The sequence below is a fragment of the Kryptolebias marmoratus genome, linkage group LG15 (assembly GCF_001649575.2).
Source record: "Kryptolebias marmoratus isolate JLee-2015 linkage group LG15, ASM164957v2, whole genome shotgun sequence".
NCBI classification, from domain to species: Eukaryota; Metazoa; Chordata; class Actinopteri; order Cyprinodontiformes; family Rivulidae; genus Kryptolebias; species Kryptolebias marmoratus.
In genome coordinates this window covers 10,655,626-10,680,847 of record NC_051444.1, presented here as the reverse complement: position 1 = coordinate 10,680,847, position 25,222 = coordinate 10,655,626, and the positions used below count along the sequence as shown (strand labels likewise).

Below are 25,222 nucleotides of genomic sequence, written 5' to 3'. Positions count from 1 at the left end.
GCTCATTACCTCAACTGTCACTGCTGCCTTTGTCCATGTGCCCACTGTTTGTCATTGTGAAGAAAAGCCTATGAAATCTTTACAAAAGTGTGACAGTGACAGGAAGCAGAAGTGGCATGCTGGGCAGAGTTATGTGCCCTGCTCAGCTGGGTTTAATCATGATGATAGTATTTTTTTCTTTTTTTTTTCTTTTCTTTTATTTTGTTGTATTGGGGTATGGATTGTGAATAGTCGGATGGCTGTTATGTACAGAAAGAAAGGCTATCTAGAAGAAATTATCTTTGCTTTATAGAATTATCTGTTTAATGCCCGAGCTGTTCTGTCAAATCAAGGTAAACTGAAATTTAACTTCTAGATATAACTTACTTTTTTAAAAGTAGACTTGTTGTGAATGGCATCCTTAAAAAAGGCAAACAAAAGTACAGAGATTCAAGTGAGCTAAATGTCAGGAATCATTTTTAGTACCACTACTATTACATCCACCTTCTGCCTCCACTTGTCCAGACCACTGAGGTACCTTTCTGTTTTGTGGAAAGACCCAGGTAAATGCTTCGGGCAGGTGTCTCCACCTCTGCTGCTGGTTGGTGATATGATAGGTGAAACTGGACAGGGATATTGTTAATACATGGACAAGAGGGCTGAAAGATGTCATCTTTTCACGCTGATAGTCACATCTGATAGAAACACCTATGTTCATGTGCCATGTTGATTGCTACTTCACGTGTTGCCTACGAAAGGTAGGTAGAATGTGGCCCTTACATCAATTATAGTCAGCGTCTCTGATGTGGCCATGAACTGCCAAATGTGTGCTGAGGTGTCTGAATTAATGAAAGAGAAGTCAATAACAAATAAATGTTTATCTTAGATGTTGCACTCATTGTTAACAGTTAGGCACTGAAGTTACTCGTGCAAAAATGTTGATTGTTGTTCTTTTTGTCTCTCTTTAGAGGAGGACCGATACGATAGCTACTCTCGCATGATCTTGAAGTACTTTCTGGCAGAAGGAGTTGTGTGTCAACATGAACTTTTTGTGGCAGCGGCTCAGGATAACCCAGATGACATTATCCAGGTATGAGAAGAGGTACCATCTATTTTGATAGGAATCAGTTGTGCTACAAAGTTTGAGTGGTGTGCTAACTACAAGACTTGACAAGCCAATCACCAAGATGCCAAGATGGCCTCAGTTCACCTTCTTTAGCACTGTCAACTCTCATTCTGTCAGAAAGTAACTTTTGAAAGACTTTTGTGCGTCATTTAGTCACAAAAAGATGTAGAACACTGCTTTAAAAGTTTTCTTTTGATTTTGTCACAATATAATCAGGTTTCACTGTACAGTTTAGACACCAGCTTTCCTCACAGGTCTTAGGGTCAAAGGGGGTATCTGAGGGGTCGAGGGCGGCATGATTGGGGCATTGTTGAAATGTTTCTCGGCATATCAATGACTGAAGAGGACCACAGCTCCAGAAGCTGCCTGCCACCCAGCAAAGAGGAGCAGGGTGAGGGAGCTGCTTCTCTCCCACTGATTGATAGTTGGAGGGTTCATAGCTTCACCCTTTCTTTGCATTTCAAAGACTTATTAAGAGAGGGGAATTCCCAGTAGGGATATATTGGATCTTTAGTATTTGCAAAAATAAAATTGCACTTTCTGTATCACAGTAACATAAAAATGTAGAATTAGAAGTGAAGTTAGCTAAAAGTAGTATTTTTGATTGCATTAGCTCAACAAATAAATTTTCACAGCATTCCTGAAGCTCCTTTAGCAGTTTGTAATTTGTCTGTCTTTCTTAGAATAAAATTATATCTGCTGCTGCATAGAGATTTTTATTAAATATAACTTTCAAAATAACTTTGTACCTTTCAGCAGAGATGAAGTGCACATATAAAATTAGGAGTTATTGACAGGATAGATAAGAAAGAAGTTTAATAAAAAAAAGGTTTGTCAGAGACAAAAAAATACAGCTTAAATCACATCTCATGTGTTTTTTAATTAAACAGGAACAATTAAATCAAAGTGGGTTTTTTTTTCTTTTATTCAGTGCACCTAACTCTAAAGGTCTTTATCCTTATTCTTTCCCAAGTTGTTGTACATGTACTCTTGTACACATTAAATACTTTACGTGTATTGATGACATTGTTGTTATAATTTTCAACAAATTTTATTTTTTAATTCTTTCACCATAGTTAATATAAGCAACTTTTTATTATTACACTTGAAAGTTTTATTTTTGTTTGTTTACTAAACAAATCACTGTGCAGAAAACTAAACTGTCTTCCTTTGGCTCTTTTACTAAATAATATTTATACAGTTTACAATTTACAGTCATGTCTTTATTTTTTTTTCTTGTTCAGGAGCTTCCAGCTCCTATCTTGGATGATGTTGCTATTCACAAACCGGTGGAACAGCCCCGGTTGCCTTGTGAACCCCCGGACAATTTGGATGCCATGAACATTGCCTGGCGCTATCAAAATCTTCCTAAAGTACAGGTAATCCAAAAAAAATTACATAAAATCCATACTGAGTGTTACTTTTACATTTTCCATTTTTTCCATTTGTTGTAGTAGAATGAAGTCAAATTTGTGATGATGTCCTTTGATTATAAGTTCAGCATGTGTCTCTTTTAATGTTAGTATGAGAATGCACAGTACTGGATCTCTGGTCTTAGTGGTTTGACAATTGTCTCGACCGCTAAACCCATCAGCCTCTAAACTCCTTTCTGCAGTGAATGAGGCCTCAGCCTCTCTTTTAAGAGCTGCACCAGATTACTCACACTTAGCTGGCAATAGGTGGGCTTTTCACTGGTCCCCAACTCACATATACACATACACACACACACACGCTTGCACCCCTGCTTAGCCTGGGAAACAAGAATACTGTGCATTGACATGTCTGCTCGCTCAACCCTATGACCCAGACCTGCGCCTCTGTCTTCCCCTAAATCCTTGCCTTTCCCCCTGCTAGGGTCGGCAGCTCTACACTCTTTCTTCCGCTTTGAGGAGAGGGGACCTTCCCCTTCTACTTCTCTGCAGTCTACCCCCGTCGGTCTATAATCCATATCGCTATGTGGTTTAACAGCACACAGTGTGTCCCTGGGGATCCTCTCCCTCTTTCTCTCTCCCTGGAAACTTCTTTATATTTGTGTCCTTTCCTCACCTCTCCCCCTTCCCCTGTAAAATCGTCTTTACAAACCACAAGTAAGCCCCACCAGAGGATTTGCATCCCAAATTCACCCCAAGAGTCACTGCTTACTTTCCCCTTACACACACCTCTCCTGGCATGGCCCACTGTGTCGTTCTGCTGATGAAGACATCAGATCAAAGGTGAGGCCGTCAGGGCGGGGATGGAACGCTAAGCGGGTTGCCTAGCTCACAAAGAGAAGATGAGCCCCTGATCCCCCCTGCCCCACTGACCCCTTCATTCTGCTGGGAGGGGGACACACCAGGGGCCCTAATCCAGATTAGGAGTAGATTAAGGGCCCCTCCAACAATGGAATCCCTGGTTTCATCGAGAAAGAAAAGCTAAAACTTTCTCTTTCAGCTGCAGGAAAACATCCGCCTTCCCCTGCTTCCCTGACACGTTCGCATTCACAACCAGAAGTGGACATTTATGTGAAGAAATGATTAAGAGCCTGGTCGTAGTGGTTATTTAACTTCTCCGCTGTAGGAAAGTTGAGGAATGACCCATAAACAATGCAATTGCATTACCATAGTATTGGAAAGTACACACATTTAACACATTAAAAAGACAAAAAAGGTATCTTTTAATAAACGGTTTTATTTTTCACTTAATCTGTTAAATTCAAACCAGTTGTTTAAAAACTTTGAAAGCAAGCAATATTGTGTGATAATATTAACATCTACTTTTTCATTCATTTATTGTTCCTATTTATTTCTATAAATTTGACTTATTGATCCTTTCAGAGCGCCCTGGCGTCCTCTTCCCGATTCGGTCACTACTATGACGTCTCAAAGACAATGGAGCCAGAAATTCGTCAGGCAGCAAAGTTCCACCGCTTCTACCTTCCAGAGCATCTCGCTCAGCCATCGACCACACACAGGTAGAGCAACAAGACATTATCCACAGAATGCACAAAAACCATCGAGATAAAATCCTGGGAACACAGGCACACAAGCATGACATCCACAAAACCTTGTATAACTTCATTGACAGAGCACATGTAAGTAAACATGGCAGTGTTTACTGAATATAAGTAAACCAACATGTACAGAAAGACAGACCTGTGTTATTACTTAAAGAGCACATCTATATATCTAATCCGAGTAAACAGCATGTGGAAGCTGAGAGGATTGAGTCCTGTTAGACTTTTAAAAAAAATTACAAAATAGAAGTGAATCATTAATTCTTAAATTTTAGAATCCCAAACGAGCTAATATTATTCTTGCTTGAAATTGACTAAACCTGTTAAATTATAAAATTAGATACCAAAAATCAGTGTTCTGTCAATCATCAGTCTAATCCAGCAATTGTTTCTGCTTCAACAGAAGGTTTTTATTACCTCTAGAAAACAAACCCCATACTATTGATTATATATTTTTAGGTCATGAGATTCATTGATTCAATTTAGAACATAAAATAATATGAATATTGTCTAAGAAATCACATATTAGTTAATTTACCATTTTAAAAGTTAAATTAGGATACATTTAATCACTTATTCAAATAAGTTTATAAGAAATATTCACGTCATGAAATGCTACTTGGAAGTTTATTTTAAATCCTAAATCAATTGCCAGACAAATCTGTTAAAAATCTGCCGGGTTCATCTTCTGTTCCAGGTTTCTTGCCATTGGCTAAGTTGTTCAGATTCTCAGAAAGGTTGTCTATTCAAATAAGGGTCTTGTTTGCACAGCATCTGTTTGATTTCTCCTACGTCAAGTGTACTTAAGGTTCAGAGGTCATGGAGGCTCTTTACTCAGAGAGTGCTGCTGAACACACAAGGGCACACGAAGGCACACTCACATGCGCTGGGTAAATACAGCAATCTGGAGCACAGAGGATGTTGGAGGAGGCTTTAGAGGATCCGTCATTCTTTATATCAGCAAACAGAGACTGTTAAACAGAACGCCTGTGCAAACACATTAAATGTTGCGGGTGTTCGGTTTGAAGTTTTTCCAAGAGTGCAGCATGTGACGTAGAGAAAACTGGATATTCTATTACAGAGAACGTAATGATATTTAATGGGTGGAATATAGAGATTTTTTTTAAAAATCGCCTTGTGTTGTTCAGCAGTGAGTGAAAGTGACATAGTAGTCCTGTTGAAACGTGTGAATGGGTTACAGATATTACAGACATTTTGACAGCTGGAAACTACACCTGCACAGCACCATTGTGCCCCAAGGCCCGCCCAGTTATCGACACAAATACATGTACACGCACTCAGCACATTACACACGCAACACACAAACTCCAATGCAGGCTACTCCCCCTTGCACGTGTCCACTGCCCCATGTTGATACCCTAGCTGTTAAATTGCTCCGTTTCACTTGAAGGCATAATTGGCACAAATTGCTCTCTAGGTGATACAGATCCTGTTGTTTAAGACCAAGCATCCCCCTTCATCTTTCTTCCCAAGCTGAAAGAGGAAGGCTGAGATAAAGACGTTTCCCTGTGTATGATCCTAATTAGCCGATGCTCTAGCCCCCGTAGCTAAGCACCTAGACCTCTTTGGTACCTGAATGAGCAGTGCTCAGTAGGGGTAGCTAAAATACAATGCTGCCCCACACAATGGCTGCCAACCAGAGGCAACCTCCTGTCACACCGTCACAGCCTCCCCCCCTTAGCTCAGTTTGGGCATGGGCAGAGAGGCCGTGAAGGGTAGGTGTCCCTCTTTCACCAATCCAGCTCTATCATTAGCCACAGCAGGGTCAGGAGGCACCATTGTTGTGCTGGATAACTGAAATGGAGTTCATTGATATACTTGGCCAAGTGTAATCAACACAAGGGTGTATTTCTGTTCTTTATGCAGGGCAATTGGCGTGTGACCAACCTATGTGTATCAGCTTTTGTAGCTTGCAGGTTGAATTGACAGCTGACATAGCAGCCCACTGAGAGTCGCTACAGAGTGGTCATTACAATGGTGAGGCGTTCTTAAGTGGAGGGCCCTGTGTAAAAAGATGGGGTTAACATTATTATTGGCCATCCTAGAAGTTCACAGGGGGGCTCGGCAGTCATCCATCACCTTGACTGTTGCTAAATGTTCCTCTGATGGTACTGTATGCCCCTTGTCAGTGGTGCACATCTTACCCTTGATTAAACACCAAAATGCTGTTCTCTGTTCATTTTAGATATCAGCCCATTAATCCTACTTCTCGTCTTCGGTGTGTATACGTACGTGCATGTGTGCATCTCATCTGTCTGTCTGTCTCGGCACAATCAGATCCTCAGGGAGCTGACAGAGAACCAGTCATGTTGTAATTTAATCAACCAAATAAATTAATTGGATCTCTTGATATGGATCATCTGTCTGCTTCGGTGGCTCCAGAAAAGCACAGTCAGGAGGAGCATGCTGCAGTCATTGAGGATTAGGATGTAGCAGTGATAAGCTTGGTCCAGTTTCTTTAATGCTCCAGTGATGGTTTACACATCCTAGGTAAACTTTTGAGCCTATTCCTGATGTTGATGTTTTTTTTTGTTGTTTTTTTTTTACTTTACTGTGTCCTTGTTTGTCTCTCCAGTCCCATGCTTGAGTCTTACTCTGCATTACTGAAGTCACTTCAGGAGGTCATACACAAAGAGGGCTTTGATTTGGCAGCCCCCATGGTAAGAAGAACTAAATAAATCTATGATTTTTTTTTTCTTCCTTCAGACTGAGATGTTTTCCCCCCTTATTCTAAGGAACCCTTTTCAGATTGGTAATTTCTCCAATAGTTAGACAGCATTTAAGGTTAAGCAGCCCTTGTTTTATATATCAGTAAGGTACTGCTAAACAGCAGACAAAGCAGTTTTGCAAGATTTTTTTTTTTTGCTCAAGTCCAGCAATCACTCCATGATAAATCTGATCACTGCTCAAATTATTCAACCAGATAAAGTTTAACTGAGCTTTTTTTTTTTTTTGTAATTACTCTTGATTACAATAACAGAAGCCTCTATCAGCGAAATTTGAAACATGTCAGTTTCTGTTATCATAAATGTATTTCATTTTAGCTTATGTAGACTTTTGTGTGGCTAAGATCCAGTTTCATGGAAAACCCAGTTAAGACTATAGGTCTTGTTAAGCAGAGCATTATTGTTTTTGAAATATTATAGTGAACTGATTATGACTGCAATTCTACAAAAGCAACACAAGTATAAAATAATTGCAGAATGTGTATTTATGTGACTTTCACATTTCAACCACTTAGGTCTGAACCTCAATCTCACCTGTTCAGTTTGATTTGTATGTCGCAGTTTGTGTGTCTGACTTGCTGTATATCTTTTTAGTATTCATTAATCCTCTACAGAATGCCAAAAACATATATGATGCTGCATTCCTTACTAAATGTGTATATTTAAGCTTGAAACAGAGCCAATTATTATGTCAACAAATATACAATACACTGTATGCAACCTCCTCCTTTAAACTTTCCACATCCTTAAAAATTTTTTTTTTTTGTCACGACAGCATGAAAACGTATCTATTTATGATCACAAGCTTACATAGCTGTGTGCCTTATTCACCTACTTTCTATGACCCCTCTGCTTGTCACCTGGAGCCACCTCTCCCCCTGTCACTCACACATGAGGTTTACCTCCTCTGCCCCCCACTACCCCTCCCGAGAGCTGTCACTCAAACACCAGATTAACTGCTGACATCATTAAAGCAGTGTGACCACCTGACATGCTGTTGGCACAGTCCAGGAATGCAGACCAGCACAGAGCCACATGGGCGCTGGCACAAAAAAGGCCCAATGTGGATAATAGGGTGAATGCACTCGTATGTTTTTCAGATTTTGTGAACTATTAACACTATGCAAACTAAATATTAAAGGTGTTTTGTAAATATTAAATGAAAAACAAGGATTTGTCTTGTCTTTAGTTTAGGTTTTGGACACTTTTCAGATGGTTGTAACAGCAGCGAGAAACATCAGAAATTGTCTGATTGTTATGATCCCAGACTTGTTTTAGTCTATATGAGATGGCCTCTGGTCCTTGGCTAGACTCTATTGGCTCTGTTCCCTGATTTTTCTATAGGCTAAACTATAGGAGTTAAGTTTTGGCCTCCTTTTCTGATATTGCTACAGCAACAGTCATGTTACTGCAGTTGCCTCCTGCTGGGCTTTAAACACAGAAATTGATTTTTAATTCTGTTGCTCTTGAGACCTGTATAGAAAAAAAAAACTGCTCAACAAAGAAAGGACATGTCCTGTTGTGACTATGCCTTTTATATACATATAATGCAAACATTCCAGCAAATGGATGTACAGAGATGTAGCACTGATGGTATATCATGTGAAGAGAAGTGACTGTAAAGTGCAGCGTGAAAGTCTTTTGGGAAACTGTGAGTTAACTTTAAAAACCGCCATGAAACAATGGCGTTTATTTTTCCTAGATCCCTTTTGATAATGCTCCGCATCCAAATGAAGCTTAGGTCATAAAGTTTGGGCAAGGAAGCAATGCTGAGTATAGCTGAAGAGATTTTTTAGAGAGTTAAACCTTTAAACCTCCCTCCCTAATAGGAGGGGAGGTTTAAAGAAGACAAAAGGCTGGACACAAACGAAAAGTGAGTAGATTTTAAACCAGGGTTTTGTGAATCGCTCTTGGCTCTCTGCTCAGTAATCAAGAACAATCCTAAAGAAACTCCAAATGAAAGGCAATTGTACGAAAAGGCTAGAAACCTCTCACAGTTTGGACAAACGCCTCCATTATCTGAGGTTCTGTGATATATATCCCAGCCCTGTTTGGCCACTTTTTCTCTGTCCTCGGCAGAGTTGGTTACAGTTGATCCCTTGTGGTGGAGTAACGGGGTTTCAAGGCAAGGCACTCCACCCTTACCCAGGCCCCCTTGGCTGCAGAGCAGAGCTGCTGTGCCAAGAATGTGCTGGGGTTTCTGGGTGGCGGCCATATTGGAAGCCTGTCTGACAGGTCCATTGTCCATGTGTCAGATGGCTTCTGTGATTGGGCAGTTGTGTCCAGTCACGTTTGGGAACCGTGTTCCAATCGTCTGTGCTGGTGAGCAGACTGTCCAGTGCTTCTCACCCGGAGTTTAGAAATACAACCTAAGACAGCAACACCTTTTTGAAATTGCTTCAAAGCAGTTTAGTGATCATACTGAAGTTTATGCACTTTTTGGTTGTTAATTTTACACAGTGTGTACTCTGTGTTCTTTAGTAAAATGTGACATGTTTACTTTTTTGAAATGTTTACATATTTGTTTCCCCCTCTTTCTGCTTCTCACAGTCAAAGTCACGTAATATCTTGCGTGTTGGCCTTCACTCTCTTGGCTCAACTTTGTGGGGGGATGACCTGAGTTGCCATGACAACCCTAAACACCGTCACGCCCTTACTACCTTTCTCTATGGATTGCGTGCCTTAATGAGGTCATCGCTGTCAGTTGCTGTGGTTACTGTACCTTCTCATCTCATCCAGGTAAGATTGTGTTTGAAGCATATATAAACAGATTGTCAGAGTTCGCAGACAAAGATTGTTCCTTGTGTGAAAGAATATATAACGGACAGTGTCCCAAACTATCATCCTTCAGTTTCCACCAGAAGGATGCACTGAACTTAATTTGACTCATATCTACAGATAGTAGTGATTTGCAGTTCACAAAATTTTTGTGCACGAGTTGATCTTTGGCCCATGGGCTCCTGCTTTGTCAGCCTGCCATCACTAAGGCCTTCAAGGGATCTCTTTCCTTTTTACATCACTCCCTAAACGACCTCATTGAGTGGACTCATTAATGGGCATCTAAATATGTTTTTATTTTAATTACTAGAGGTTTTGCTCTGTGTTTGTGCTCATGACACTTTACTGTTACAAAAACTGCTTCTTGCAGTTTGTGGGTGGGGTAGGGTTTGTGGGGTGGGCTATGAGTCCGTGTGTCTGTGTCCAGTCTGGCCTCTCAGTGTGAAGGTGGAGTCATCTGCTGAGGCATATGGCAAACCACAGCCCTCCCCCAGACAGTCAGCCATCGAGGCACTCTCACCACAAAAGCCTTATATCTTTATACTGGACTAACCTGGCCACTCTTTAACCACTCAGAGCACTCATTCACAAGAGCATTGATACTGCGTTATTTGCGATCCCTTTATTTAAAGATATAGGTCAGTGCTTAACTTGGAGAACAGCTGTGTTGTCACAACACGCTCTGGCTCCGGGCCTACACGCACAGTGCACGGCGGCTTGGCCTAGTCAAAAAAGGTAGAGTGGCTAACTAGCAGATGTCAGCTGTGATGGGAGCGGTCCCCCTGTCCCACTCTGGACAGGCTTCCCAACCCTTAATCTGTCTCCACCCCCCAACCCCCTTCTCCACCCTGGGGAGAGAAGTGAATGAGATGGGGGGGGGGGAACGAGAGGGGGAAATTTTGGACTGAATCAGGTGTTTGGTGACGAAGCCAACATGGAGGTAATTAGCGGCTGTTATGTTACAATGTTATGATTAGCCTACCAATATGACTTTTACTTGATGTTATTGTATTAGAGGGTTTTATTGATCAACTGGGATCACCAATGTGTGAAATTTGCTCTTCTCGACCTGATAGAAACAGTACCTTTTAATATTTTAACAACTGACATTTTGGCAAAGCATATTTCTACAGTATAGATTGTTTAGTTATGAGAGTTTGGCCTTTGGAAGACTGTCTAGACTGGTTGCTGTGGTCTAGCTGTGTGAAATAGTGAGGTTTCGGCCAGCTAGCCCACAGCTACTAGTCTACAATACTTGATCCATTATTGAGCAGCTTAGGAAGCTGAGCAACTCACTGAAAGCCTCCCCACAGTAGCCTAGTGCCACAGCCCATCTGAAACATTAATTAGGCATGTCCTAGCTTGGTTCTCCTTCTTCATACTATATCCTGAAACCACACCCAGTTTATGCACAAACTTGAAATACATTTCTTCTGAAAATGCTTCTAAATACAGTGCAAATCAAAAGGTTTTTAGATGCTTTCAGGTTTTCACCATTTATGTTTTTTTGCGCTTCTCTTAAAATAGATGTTTTTCTTTCTTACTGTTATCTGAACACTCAGCCTATGGAATATGATGTGTGTGCATAATATAGGAAAATAACAGATATTATGGATGTTCACACAACAAAGTGCAAAAATGCAAAGACAAATATATTTATAGCCTGTTTGTAAATAAATGACTGACATTTCTCAATTACCCAACTGTTCAGGCCCTTCCCTTATAACCAGTAAAGCACCTTTGTCAGCAGAGACAGGAAATCTTGGGAATGTTTTTTCAAACTTGTCATTTCTTTCTCTCTGGGAGTTGTTCTCGTCCTGGCAGAAACATTTAAAGTTCAGCAGGGTTGTGTTAGTTCACAGCCATTTTCATATCTTTACCAAACCTTTTTCCTTTGATGTTTAGGTCCAGCCTCCAGCTTAGTCTCTTTAGAACTTTGACTTTGTTTCCCCAAGAGGCTACTTCTTTGGTTTGGTCTGTAATATGTTTTTTTCTTTTTTTCTTTTCAATTTTGTGGTTAATAAAATGATTTAATTTTTCTGTTAGGCTGGCCTTCCAACGGACAGTCCAAACTGAACTGAGTTGAAAATGACGGAGACCACTGCGTCTCTGACCTAATATATTCATAGAATCCCTTTACATGCTTTCTAGTGACACAGTCCTGTCCTGCAAATTTGCAAACTTATGACCAGCTTTTAACTTCTGCATATGCTATCAAATGGGATAACTTTTTATGTGTGTTCATAAAAGTCAGGCACAAATAGCTGATGGATTGAGGAGGGATACTTAAGAGCTTAATTATTCCAGGGTCAGAAAAAGTCTGAATGCTCAGAAATGCCTCCATTGACCATGTGGCATTTTGTCTTTAGATTTTTTTTCTCCATGACAAATTAATATCTCTCTTAAAATTTAATTTTCTGTATCACATCAAATTTGTAATCTGTAAAATTATTGGACTTTTGTTTATTACTTAATCACTGTGAATGTTTAATTTTCAAGAGGCATATTGTTATTTACATTTTTTAGCTTATTTATTTACATAATTGTAGAAATAAAACAATACATCGTGTTTTGATATCTAGATATGATATACCTGACTAATGTATTAAACTTTTGTTTGTTTGATTTTTTGTGTCAGTATCTTTACTTTGAATAGATTCAAGTTTTTCAGCATGCATGAACTTTAAGTGGAGAACAGAAACAACTTGTTGAAGCTATTTATTGGTAACTAATAAAATGTTACAAAAAGTTTACTGTTGGGATAATCTGAGCTTTTGACCACATGCATGTCTTACTGACCTCATTCTGCCCTGCTGCCAGTTTACTGGGCTGCTTGTAGTAGACACTTTAAATTTGTCTGACTTTGAAAGATTTGACTCTTTGCCAAGAAACTGCATCTCTTTTTTTAAGTATGTCGAGAAGAGTCATTATGGCCTTCACAGAGCAACACAGATCATGTTTGAGTTGGCGTTTTTCTCACGTGGTTGCTATTGGCCACTAATGTTCTTAAATAATTTGTTGTATCCAAACTTACACTGGCTATAATTGCAGCACAAAGGTTACCTAAGATACTCCTTTCAGTGACGATGGGACCGACTGCTGGGATATGCTTACTTTAAAAGTAGGACAAAAATGAAAAGGAACGAAGAAAGAGTGGGGAAAAGACATGAAGGCATGAAAACTGCATTAGGCGGTGGCAGCCGACACAGAGAGGAGGACGTGAATGATTCAAGAGGGAAAGCGATTAATAATGCAGGACACCCCTCTCCCTCTGTCCCAATGTCCCTCTTTCTCCTTCCCATCCCCTCTGCTCCTTTTACTTTCTACCTATATTTCCCTTTCATTCTTTAGTCTAGTTTTCGCCTCTCATTTGTCACTAACCTAACCAGTAGGGGGAGCTCTCCACACCAAGCCTGAAATGCTGCCACTCTTCAGTCTTGCCCTGCTTTGCACCGGTTTCAGATTTTGCACCAGCAATTAGCCTTTTTGTCAGAGATGTTATAAGCTAAAACATGTAAACGTGTTGCTCGGTTAAATGTTCTCCTTCTCTTGAATAATGGATGTGATGTGTATGTCCATTTGACTGCCGTACATTGACCTGTGTGACTCTTGTACCTTGTCTCTCTCACATAAAAGCCATGGGCAGAGATGACCTGGCCACAGGAAATGATGACCTAATTTAATTGCAACACTGATTGCCCGTCAGGAGGCTTTTAATTACCTGCTTGTGTTGTTTTTTTTCCCCCTCCGTTAATCTTGATCCTGCTCGATCCTACAGGACAGAGCTCTAATGGGCAGCATAACCAGGCTGTGCGACAATGCCATCGCCCTGGAATCATTCAAAGGCTCAGAGAGAGAGACTAACCCTCTCTACAAAGACTACCACGGTAAGAAAACACACACTTGCTTATCTTTCAGTCTCCTTTTCCATCAGAGATCCTCACATATACACAGAGGCAGTGCATTAAAGCTGGGGCTGGGCCATGGATGGAGGCAGGGCAGCCCCCTTGCAGGCCAGGCTGTCAGTGCGAGTTAGTGTGCTGCTGCTCAATCAGACGTGCTCCTCAGTAGACAGGCCGGGGGGGATTCAGCTGCCACGCTGTACACCCCCCACCACCACCCCTCTCTCCCTTGCACCCTCACCCGCTCCATCCCTGCCTCCACCCCCCCTCCAGCAGAGGCTCTCTCCCTCTCGCCTCGCCCACTCTCCATCCCCAGTCCCATACCCCTGAGGCTCTGGAGCAGAGCAGACCAACACTAGGGAATCGATATTCTCACCATCATTCTCTTTTCCTCTCTGCTTCTATCTCTCTATCCCTCGCTCAATGTCTCTGTGGCCAGCATGCTCTGCTAATAAATGGAGGGCAGTGCTTTCAGTAGGGAGACAGGACACCAGTAAGGGATGTTTGGGGTGAAAGAAACTAAGACGAAGAAGGGGCGGTCAACAGAGTTTGTTCCTGCTCCCCCGGTCCTCATCATCACTTTTTCTGCACAGTTTTATCATTCTCTTTTCTTCTTCCTCACATTCCTCTTTTCTATCACTCTCCACACATAAAGGTCAGTAAAAACCAGAGAGGTATTTTTAGCTTTGCCTCTTGAATTCTCCCACTTTTTTTTGCCTTTCTGTCTATTTCCCCTCTCCAGTTATGACACATGAAGAGATGAGTTTGAAAATATTCAGTGGCATAAATTTGTTTCATCTACATATTTCTTGTGTTTCTCTGCATTGTAAATGCATGTTGCTTAAACCTCACACAGCGTATAGAATTAGCCATGCATCATGTTCTAAAATCACTTTGTGCTGCAAAATATTTTTGCCGCATTTCGCAGTTGATATTGTTTGAATGTTCTGTTCAAAAATATATCTTTGCCCCATTTTAACCAGCTGTACAAATTCTGGTGGGGTTATGAAATACATTTATGTGTGTGATTGTTTTGATGTGCGTTGATGAGTGCCAACGCATCTGGTGCGAGTGTGAGCGTGCGTGCGACTGCGCGTGCGTGCGTGTTTGCGGCAGCAGTTCAGGGCTGCTCAAAGCATGCTGGGAAGCCTGTCACTGCAAATCAGGCAAGGGAAAATCACCCAAGTGCACGGAGGAGAGAACCCACCATCCCCCACTTTCTCTGTCTGTCTTCCTTTCTCCATTACTCCCTCGATCTCTTCTTTTCTGTGTCACACTTATTTATACCGCCCCACATCTACAGTACAGATACAGTTTTGTGGAAATGCAACTGTGCTGAAATAAAATGAGGAGCAGTGAGTTAAGGAAAATTTCCAGACTTTTGCCTTTGTAGAAAGTTCTAGTGCATGTTCTCTCACTTAAAATAGTTAAAAAAATAAACTTTATCTTTACTCCAGGCCTTAAGAAGATATTTAGAGAGTAGAAATGTTGCAAACTGTCTGTGAAATGACTACTTCTTGAAACAGTTTTAGACTTTGTTTTTCTCTGCAAGCGGAGTTTGCTCATATCTGTCTGTATGATATGTGTTGTTAAAGCGGGTCCTCGGTTCATTGCAGTATAATGCAGCCCACTACATGAATATGCATTATATTATCTTCTTCAAATTTTTATAGTCAGCAAGTGGATTCTGAGAAGTTTCTTTATAAAAGCAAGCTTAAAAAAAATCTGGAGAAAATAGCTTTGCAGCATTAAAATAGATGTTAGGTATCTAGAGACGTGGAATTATTCATATGGAATCTTGCATGTAGATTTTAAAGTAAAAATGTAATTCAGTTTTACTTTTTTACATATAAATAAGAAAGCACACCCCTAATCTATAGCAAAATGGTTTATTATTGACATAAGATAGCACACGTAAACTGTAGCCTGGGGCAGGAACATCTACTAAGTTTTGTTATGGTTTTTTTTTATGCACCAATAAACATTTTTACATTTAATGTTCTCCTTTTGTCCTTTGCAGGCCTGCTTCACGTACACCAGGTGCCTCACCTCAACTGTCTGGCGAGCCAACTCCCAGACCACAAAGACTTGGCCTTTAAGCTCAAGAGAAAACAGTTTTCCATTGAGGTAAATTGTCAAAGTTATTCTTCAACACCACAGCTTCAATGGTGTGTCATCACCTTTTATTTATTGATGTCAGTTTTTTATTTTGCAGCTTGCATCCTAAAACCACAGACTGATTTAGGTGAAAAATGTATTATTTGTAATCTATTACAATTATTAGATTGGCATTCATATTTCTTCAGAAATTAAATAGCGATGATAAGGAAAAATCTCACCCATTAGCAACTTTCTACCAGCTGTGTTCCTTTTCTTCTCTTATTGGGTGGCAAAATAAAAGGTGAAACTATTGATTGTACTCTGTTTCTGCCACTGCCTCTGCAGTGTAAAGTCAGGAGGCAACAGAGTGAGAAAACTGTCTATTTTCATAAATATGCTATGAAGAAAGACTGATTGCTGATCGAGTAAACCATAACTCACATTTTTATATATTTATTGACCTTATTTATTGGCTGGTAGTCATGGTATTCATGCATACATGTAGCTGCATAATTAAAACAAATTGCTGTGTTTCTATTTACTAATAAGAATAAGATCCGTAAAAGTAACTTTGTTTTTCATCATGGATCATAAGTTACTTTAAATGGAAGCACGGTGGTCAACGACTGCTGCATTATTGGAGACACACAGGCTGACATCACCCAACAAAAGCACACAAATGAAAAAAATATATACATATACAGTATTAGTTTTGTTATTGGTAATCATTTTATTTTTTTCTTTTTGTTTGTTTTTAACAAACAATTTTGTTTATTAGCTTTAAACCTTTCATCTCATTTCAAAAACTGGTAACACATGTAGACAGATACTGTCTGTATACTTATTATAGCACTTTTTATGACCTCTTTTTTTCTAAGGAATTTAGATTTATGATTTGTTTCTTATTTAGAGCCAAAAGATGAATTTATTTTGTATGCGTCACATCATCACTCTAATTCGAAGATATCAGCGTGACACTGAACTACTGCTCTGGAGACAAATTAAGAGGCCCTTCTCTTAGCTCAGGCTCATGATTGGTCCTCATTACATTATCATTACCTTATCACATCCTGTGGTCCTTGGCTCTTTAGTGAGTCTTATTGTTTCAGCCAGGGTTTGATGGGAAAGAGCGAAGAACCCACCCTACCCCCCAAATTTCACTGCATCTTACAATCAGCACTTTTTTTGTCACTCTCCACTTTACTGCCATCCTTTTGGTGCATTGATGCTCTCTCCTCCGTTTCCTGAACCCCTTATTAAACCACTCCCGCATAAAATAATATGGCAAGTAAAAGTCAATGGTTTTTACCTTTTAATTGTAGACAGTAGCTTATATTTAAAGATGGATGTTAAATCTATTTGCAGCAATTCACTTATTTTTGTAAATAAAGGACTTTATACATTTATACAGCCTTCTTTATACAAAAAGTGTGCAGTCAACAGTAGTAAGGAGTTAGTCATAAAGCGTGTGGAAATTGGTATAAAACACAGTTTGGCTTGACAAAAGGAAAAACAAACAGATACACACATATACACAACTTCAGTTGTTCAATCACTTAACAATGTTTGAAAAATAAGAGAAAAAAAATAATATTTCAACCCAAATTTTCATCAAGTAAGGCCTGATTTTTTTGTAACTTTCTATTATAATCACATTTTTGCATTTTACCTCATCACATATTAAATTATAAAAAGGTTTATTGTTTCTTTTGATGTATTTTTGTAGAATCTATGTATTTTTATAGTATTTATATAAACATTTGGTTTGTCTTTATGTTCTTCCCTTGTGTGTTCCTTGTTTCCATCCATCTATCCAGTAAAGATACTGTATCTGAGTCTGATCTTTTTTCAAAATACTTCTTCAAAAAGAAATTCAAACTGTATAAATTGTTTTTTGTTGGTAAGCAGGGAAAATGGTGCTTCTTTTGCAATCAAGGTTTTGAATCTGATCCATTATGTTGAATCGTTCTTTTCATTATTCCTCTGTACTGGGCTCACTTTATGAGTGACTTTGAATTAGAGTGTTCTTGTTGATTTGTGAGACCTGAATATATTGTTATATATCTCAGCAGTCCATTGTTAAGTTTAAGCCCTGTCTACTTTTCTTGTCTAAAACCCTTTTTTTATTGAGGGATAACCATATTCTGCTTCTGCTCTTAGAAAGAAAATGAGTGACATCAACATAAGACGCTTTTAGTTTTCTAAAGTAGCTGCAATTACTGACACAAGAGAGTGCCTTCATATAAAATGTCAATCAAAATCTTTGGTTATGACACATTTTTACGTGTCAGGGAAATTCCAAGAGATTATTGCATCGTATCCTAAGTCATGCATCAAATCAGCCAGAACACATTACTCATTTTATTTTAATCCCTATTATGTTCTTGTGTATGTACTCCAGCTCTGTGATTGTCTGCAATTAATTTGTGCATAACCTGAGACTGAAATGTCACAAAGGAATGAACATATATTAGCTTTAAGTCCCTTGTAGGAGAGGTAAATCTGCCCATAAGATCATAGGCCAGACCACTGTTAGGTTCAGACTATGCAGATCATTTTAAACTGCGCTTGACCTGTTGGTCGAACTGCCTTTGTGGACAGCTGATTGACATATGAGATGACAATTAAATTTGTCAGACATGTGACAGGCCACACCATCCCTGCTCATCATCTCATTTACTCAATCTACAAGACTTTCGCCTGAAGCCACAAAGGATGGATCTTTCCCTCCACTGGTCAGCCTTCTTCCACACATCCGGCTGATATATGCTCCTTTTAACTTCTGAATCATGCTTTTACGTTTCATAATCAGTGAAGCAAGCAGCTTTAAATTTGATCTATCTGGAATAATTTGTGTGTTGTGGTAAATGACAAATGATTGACAGCGCTAGTTTCTCACCAGCTGGGTCAGGCAGCTGCATGTCAGCTGCACGTGGATTTGGGCTGGTAACTAATTTTTAACTGCTGTTTTGCTCATTCTTTCATTGTTTAGTACTTTAGGAATGAGGGAAAGTCTTAATTTGCCAGTACACCCTTTTTAATAAGGGCATTTTTATAAATTCAATCATCTATAATTGTTTTTAACAGTCAAGAGCTTGGTGTTGGTACAACCATTCTCTGTACTCAATTTGTTCAATGCTCTGTTAATTGTTGTCGGTTGAGATTGCCAGAGAAATGCTTGACTTTCTGAGAGTTCAAGCTGCGGTTGATGAGCAGTTATTAGGCATAATGCCTGAAGCCAGAATTAACCCATGGCCCTGTCTGAGCAGGTAGGGGAGTGTTAGGTGTTTAGACAAGATTAACACACACTCACAGACACACATACAAACATCGCTTGCTCTCACACATAGAAATATTGACAGTGATGCAGCAGCACATGCAAATATGCGTTGTGAAATGAAGGCACGTCCTTTGAGGTGTTTTCTGTAGCACGCAATGTGCGTGAGAATTTCCCAGTCACTCGTTTTAAGCCAGCGCAGGCTTCCGTCACAAGTTTCTCAGTGCAAGATGCTTTGAGGATGAAACGCCAAAGAATGCAGATGGTACGCAATTACATTGTCTTTACCTTTGCTTGACCCTTTAAACTGACAGGCAATGTGCCTGTGGGGTACCGGGGTCCCAAAAGCAGGTCACAGGGTCAAATACAGTGTAAGACAGGGATTTGTGCCAAATTAGTCTTCTATTAGAGAGTCTGTTTGGAGACGTGTTTGCCAATTGGAAGCCATTTTACTATGGCTATGTAGGCTGTACACCAGAACATTTTACTTTGAATGCTTATGCTTTTTTTTGAGTGGTATTTTATAGCATTTTAAAGTTATTTTAGAAGTATTAATAAAAGAAAAATGCAAAAGAGGAGTATGACTTGTGATGACAGTCACATTCAAAGCCAAGATCTCAGAATGACCTCATTTCACAGATTCACATCTTTGTTCACAAGAACGGGACCACTCTGTTGTTGCAGTAGGGGAGGCAGTGCAGAGCACACATGGAACAAAATCTGAGGTCATTTGAATCTAGCTTTCATTTTGCTCGAATGCAGACCAATCATCCTTTATTATGGTGCGAGGGAAGTCAGAATGCCATTTTTTTTTTTTTTTTTGCTGTTTACACTGAAAGATAAAATAACCTCTGCAAAAAAGATTGAACAGATATGAAACATTTTGCAGAATTTCATTATTCTCTGTACAGATTTTGATATCTGGCAGACTTTGAAATTCATGGATTTGTTACTCAGACACAGCCGCTGAGCATATTTTATAATGCTTTGGGGGTGAATACACATGTAAATGATACAAGGAAAAAAAAAGCACATATATAATACCAGCCCAAAATTTGTATTAAACATATTTGATGATAATTAAACAAATATGGTTTTTCAGACTGAGAATGCCCAACAACTAGCTCCTCGTTCTAACATATTGATTTGAGACATGCTTCAGTCAACTGAGTTATTTTGTACATACACAAGTAAAAGCAAACAAAAATGAAGATGAAGGTAAAGTTCGGGAGAAGACTTAAGAGGAAGAGGATGCTGAACTGAAAGCATCTGAACGAGGTGTATGAGGTGGTTTAATGTTTCCTGGCATGTCCTCAAAACGTCTTTAAGACAACTCCTGTGTCTGCCCCCTGTTGAAGCCTGTGGGTGCCAAGGGAAGGGTGTTAATGGACCTATGTGAGGAACAGAGCAAACGCTTGGAGAGGAGGGGGAAGGCATAAGCGGAGAGAAACAGTTAAGTGATTCTCAGGTCAGGTCTAATTAAAATGAGGGCTTTTCCTCAGAGGCACCAAAGCGTCTTATTGAGAGAGAAATAAAAAGGGGCAAAAGGAGGAGTTTCAGAATGTGGAATGAGGGAGACAGCGAGTGACTCCGGAGGGTGTGTCTTTTTAGGTTTGTTTGCTTCACATGTCCAATAATGCATGGGGCTTAAAATCATGCAACAACTAATTCTGAAAACAACTAATGTGAAGAGTGAACTGCACTTATTCATCGAATGTTTACTTCTAATATTCAAGCAAAATGATTGTTTGCAGACAGATGTAGAAAATGCATCTAAATAATAGAAGAAATGTGAATCTTAAACATACTAGATTGCAAGAAAAAGTCCCTTTGTTTCTCAAGACACCAAACCGTAACACCTACTTCGCCCAGTGAATGACAATAAGGTGGGAATGGACCTTTTGGAATAATATTTCAAATGAATAATTTATACTTCCTTCCTTGGTGCGCATCAGCCTCTCTTGCATTTGGGAATGAGGTGTGCTTATGGCTTGTGCTTGTCTGAAGAAAAAAAAAAGATAGAGAGGAGGGCTTAGCACAGGTCAGTCAGTGGCACGCGATCGTACTCCTCAGCTGAACAATTCACAACATACATCAGATTTGCTTGTATTATTTAACATGCATTTTATCTATTCAGGAAACACACGTGTATTTCTTAGGAGCAAATTTTTAACCTCTTTATTGCTGAGTCTTGGACATGTAGAGGGTTGCTATTGTGTGCTGAGGTACTTTTTCAAGTTCGTGATATGGATTTGCTGCAGAAATGTTTTGTTTTGTTTTTTCTCGTCCTTGTTTTACTTTGTTTATAAGATAATCAAACCTACATACAGTCTATCGAATGTATAGTGAATGGTAATTTTTAATGGTAGTAGTGCGAAAATGACTGTAGCAGAGGTGTAGCTCACAGGCCTATTTCACAGCGGACATTTTGACTTGAAAGAGTAAGGGAAAGCACACAAGTGGAAACGAGGACTACTTCCACTTCTGCAGCTGTTGTTCTGTAAAAAAAAATGCCTACAAGCAAAACTTCCCCTAAATGGAATACAGCCCTCATTACTGCACCTGTGCTCTCCCTTCTTTTTCAAGTCCAAATGTCTGCTGCAAAATTGGCCAGTTGGATGTAAAGTCAGTGGGAATGTCTCCATGTTACCAAAATCTAGGTTTAAAAATTATCGTGGGCACAAAATTGGATGAATAAATGGTTTTAATTATTTGTTTTAATGATTTGTTCATTTATTGCCTAACTCGTGGGAGGAAAAGCTGCAGTCGTTGTTTGCAGTAGCTGAGTCAAAGCCCAGTGAAGGAATATTTGTGACAACTACATGCACTTCCCTCCGTACAATATCAACAAAACGCCGAAACGTTTGTTTCAAGGCAACAGTATTAAAGCCAAACAAAATGGGGCATCTCTGCTCCTCCTGCCACACTGTGTAAGTGTGTGGTCGGCCTGAACTCGCCCTGAAAGTGAAACTGTTTCATCAGTGAGCAATGAACCCTTAACACAATCCATGCACCACTCCGCTCCCATCAGACTAGACTGGCCACATTGGACTCAGACCTGATTAAAGTAGCCCTAGTTGTCTTCAGCTCCCATTAGAGAAAGAAGAAGAGGCTATACCGAACATGCCACCCCACATCCATGGGGTCTTGTGGCACTGAGGGGTACTGTAATTCTCCTCAGATGTGCTTTTATTAGCATAATCTTTGTGACTGGCTAAGCAAAGGTCCCCTGGTACTTTATAAGTTGTATTTCTGCTTTTTCGTTATTGTTATTTACTATGTTTCTTTTGAAGAATCTGATCTAATTTTGCCTTAGGTTCATACACTTTTTGTTCAAGTCCTGCAAAAACTGTGAGGGAAATGAGTGTATTTTCTCTAAATACTGTGCAAAACTTCTGTTGCTTAGAGGTTATGATTTGTATTTAAGTTTTATTAAATCTGAGTTGAGTTTGTTTAATAGTTTGCTTTCAGTCTAAACAAGAACGTAAAAAAAAACAAATAAGCAGCATCACAAATCTATATTGAGTGTCTTATTCTGGACAAGTTTGAATAATAAGCCACGCTGTGAAATAGACTGCACAAGATAGCCAATTTGCAATCATGCATACACTAATAATAGTATGTTGTTGTTTTATATATAAAAAGTTTCATCAAACACCCAACTATTTTTTCACTCTAATTTAAAGTTGCAGTGAAGTATGACTAATATTATTATTGAGACTTGACAGAGTAGTGACAGAATTCGGGGAGTATTTTTTTATGTTTTTAAACGGAAACAGTGTCCTCACTGCTGTCGGCCCACAGAGAAAGTTAAAATTGCCGTCCTCTGCACAAACAGCTCCATGGTCGGAGCGGTTCAAAGGTGGAATGTTGATCCGGACCAGGAGCATCCAACTCAGGAAGGCTCTCTGCATGGCTCCTAAAAATAACTTTCCCACACTCTCACAACTCTGTGTCCTCAGGGGGGTGGGGTCAGGAGGACAAGTGTTTGTTCGTCATTTAATTTTATTTCTTTTTTTTTGGTTTGTTTGTTTGTTTGTGTGTGCTTCTTTTTTTTTTATTCAGTGTATTTTTGTAATGAGATTAGATTTAGATGCAGTTTGTTATTAACAACCTGTCACAAAGACACAATTTGTTCCAGTTTCTTAATTTGAATTTATAAATAGTCCAAAGATAGCATAATTTGACACAGAAAATAATATTTTGGCACTAACAAATTGATTTCCAAAGAAAATAAGATGACAACTGGACAGATGGACAGATGATCAAGTGAAGGAGGATGCAGCTCTTGGAGTCCTGTGTCAGGTCCCCTTTTTTTGTTTATTTCTTAAAGGCATTCTTTTCAGATATTGTTTGTCTGCTGTAGATATTTTTTAGCCCTGGCATTTCTTCTGTTGTTCTCCATTCATCCACTGTCCTCAGTTTTTAAGCTCACAATAAGCAGTATACTGCCATGGTCAGGTACAAGGATTTTACAGAAAATAAGTGCAGAACCAGCCAAAGTACAAAGAAAATATTTGAAGGTTTGCAGAAAGACTAGAAACTATTGATCTGGATCACTTCTAGGAGATTACAAGAAAGTTTGACTCCTTTGAAGCAACATATTGGGAAATCATGAGTTGTTAGATATATTTAGATATGTGTTTGTCACTTTTTGAGACACCTAACCACCCATGTTTTTGGGTGGTTGGTGTAGATATATTTGGCCTCTCCCTCCATCTTTGTATGTTTAACACAGAGTAGTGAATAAAGGTATAACAGTCTGACCTTGTTTTTCCAATTCTTCACAAGCAAATATCTGTAAATACACAAGTTCTAATGTTAAGTTGTTTTGTGTGTGTTTTTGTTTTTTTACTGAATATAGTATCTTCTTACTCTTTGTCACTGAAAAGCCAAGTTGGACACTTGGAAAAAAAAAAAAAGAGTAGATCTCGATCATTTCATTCCATCATAAAGACACTTGTTTCAGCTAATCACTGCTACTTAATCTTTGCCTCAAATATTGTGGCCGCATTTAAGAAGGACTCGACCGACAGTCAACACAGAGTTGTTTAAATTGGTGTTGGCCGGGTGCTGAATGGTACAGTGCTCATGAATTTTACGAGGGCAAGTGTCCTTTTCCTCCAGAGTTCACAGGTGGCTATTGAAAAGCCCAGTCAGTTGATAGAGGATAGTTAGGACACACATAGACCCCTGAATAGGCTTTAATTATACCCAGTTGATGAGTCAGAGGGCCATTCGAAGGACAAGCCTGCACTTCAAAAGGACCGTTAGAGGGCAAGGTGATGCTCTTTAATGAAAAGTTTGTGACCCCGTCCATGAATTGGGGAGCAAATGTGACTCGTTGGTTTGTGTTTAAGATAGAAAGAAAATTCTTTGTGCATTTGTCAGTTTGTGTGTCTGCACTGTCCACCACACACACACAGACAAATGTATGAAGGTAGAGGTTCAGGCGATGAGGGGTCTGGGTGGGAGAATACTTCAGTGTGTGGCTTAACCAAACTTTCTCTTTGTTCCCAGCCATGATGAGTGATGCTGAGTGACAGGGGTGTTAGGAGTGGGATCTGGTGAACAAAATGTGCCTAAGCAGCGCCCAGCTATACTTACACAAAAGGCAGCAAAAGGTCAAATCTGAGGCAAGCTTCTTGTTTGCTGGCAAATTGTATTGCCCTGTGTTACACGTCACATAATAAGCTTGAACATTTTGTTTGTCTTTTATGCATTCAGCTCATGAGTGACTTCATTTTAATAGTTTCAGTGTCATCCTAAATAATTTTTAAACAGCACTTTTGAAGCACGCAAAGCCGTTCATCTCACTCTTCATACACAAGCTCTTGAAGTGCTCGTTTTTTTTCCTTCATTTTAAACTTTAATTACAGAAATCGCTGTAAGATACTCTCTGTTTCATTGCAGTGCTTTGTTTTTATCCCAGTCTTTCAGAATATTAGTTCATTTCGTCACTTTGTAGCAGATAAGAGAACAGTTTTTCTTTCATTAAGCAAAATCCTTACATTTTGCTTACTCAGTCAAAGTTAACACACAACGCCCTCCTTCTACCCCTACACACAAATGTCCCACCGCCTGCTAGGGATGAGGAGGACTTGCGTGCAAGTGTTTCCCAGGGGGCAGTTGTAGACTGAGGGTTCTGAGGCCCGAGGACGGCTCTAGATGGCGGTTTGCGAGGAACCGGTAATTTTTCTTTTTGCCTGCTCTTCTCCTCCCCCTCCCCCTTTTTTGAGCTCTGGCAGTGATCGTAATGGGGGGTGACAGCTCACCTCTCCCTAGCGTGCCTACTGTCCTTGGAGCGTTACACCCCCCCCC

The 25,222-nt window shown here is 39.7% G+C and overlaps 1 protein-coding gene across 1 annotated transcript in view; it reads left to right on the top strand.

The window, feature by feature from the left end:
* The window catches only part of elp4 (elongator acetyltransferase complex subunit 4), a 49,628-nt gene that overhangs the window by 4,089 nt on the left and 20,317 nt on the right, over positions 1-25,222 (top strand). Inside the window, exons 3-9 of the mRNA XM_017440575.2 lie at positions 948-1,069; positions 2,350-2,484; positions 3,919-4,055; positions 6,694-6,778; positions 9,395-9,583; positions 13,401-13,509; positions 15,545-15,651. Of these exons, the coding sequence (XP_017296064.1) occupies positions 948-1,069; positions 2,350-2,484; positions 3,919-4,055; positions 6,694-6,778; positions 9,395-9,583; positions 13,401-13,509; positions 15,545-15,651 (884 nt within the window). The remainder of the gene's footprint in view (positions 1-947; positions 1,070-2,349; positions 2,485-3,918; positions 4,056-6,693; positions 6,779-9,394; positions 9,584-13,400; positions 13,510-15,544; positions 15,652-25,222) is intronic.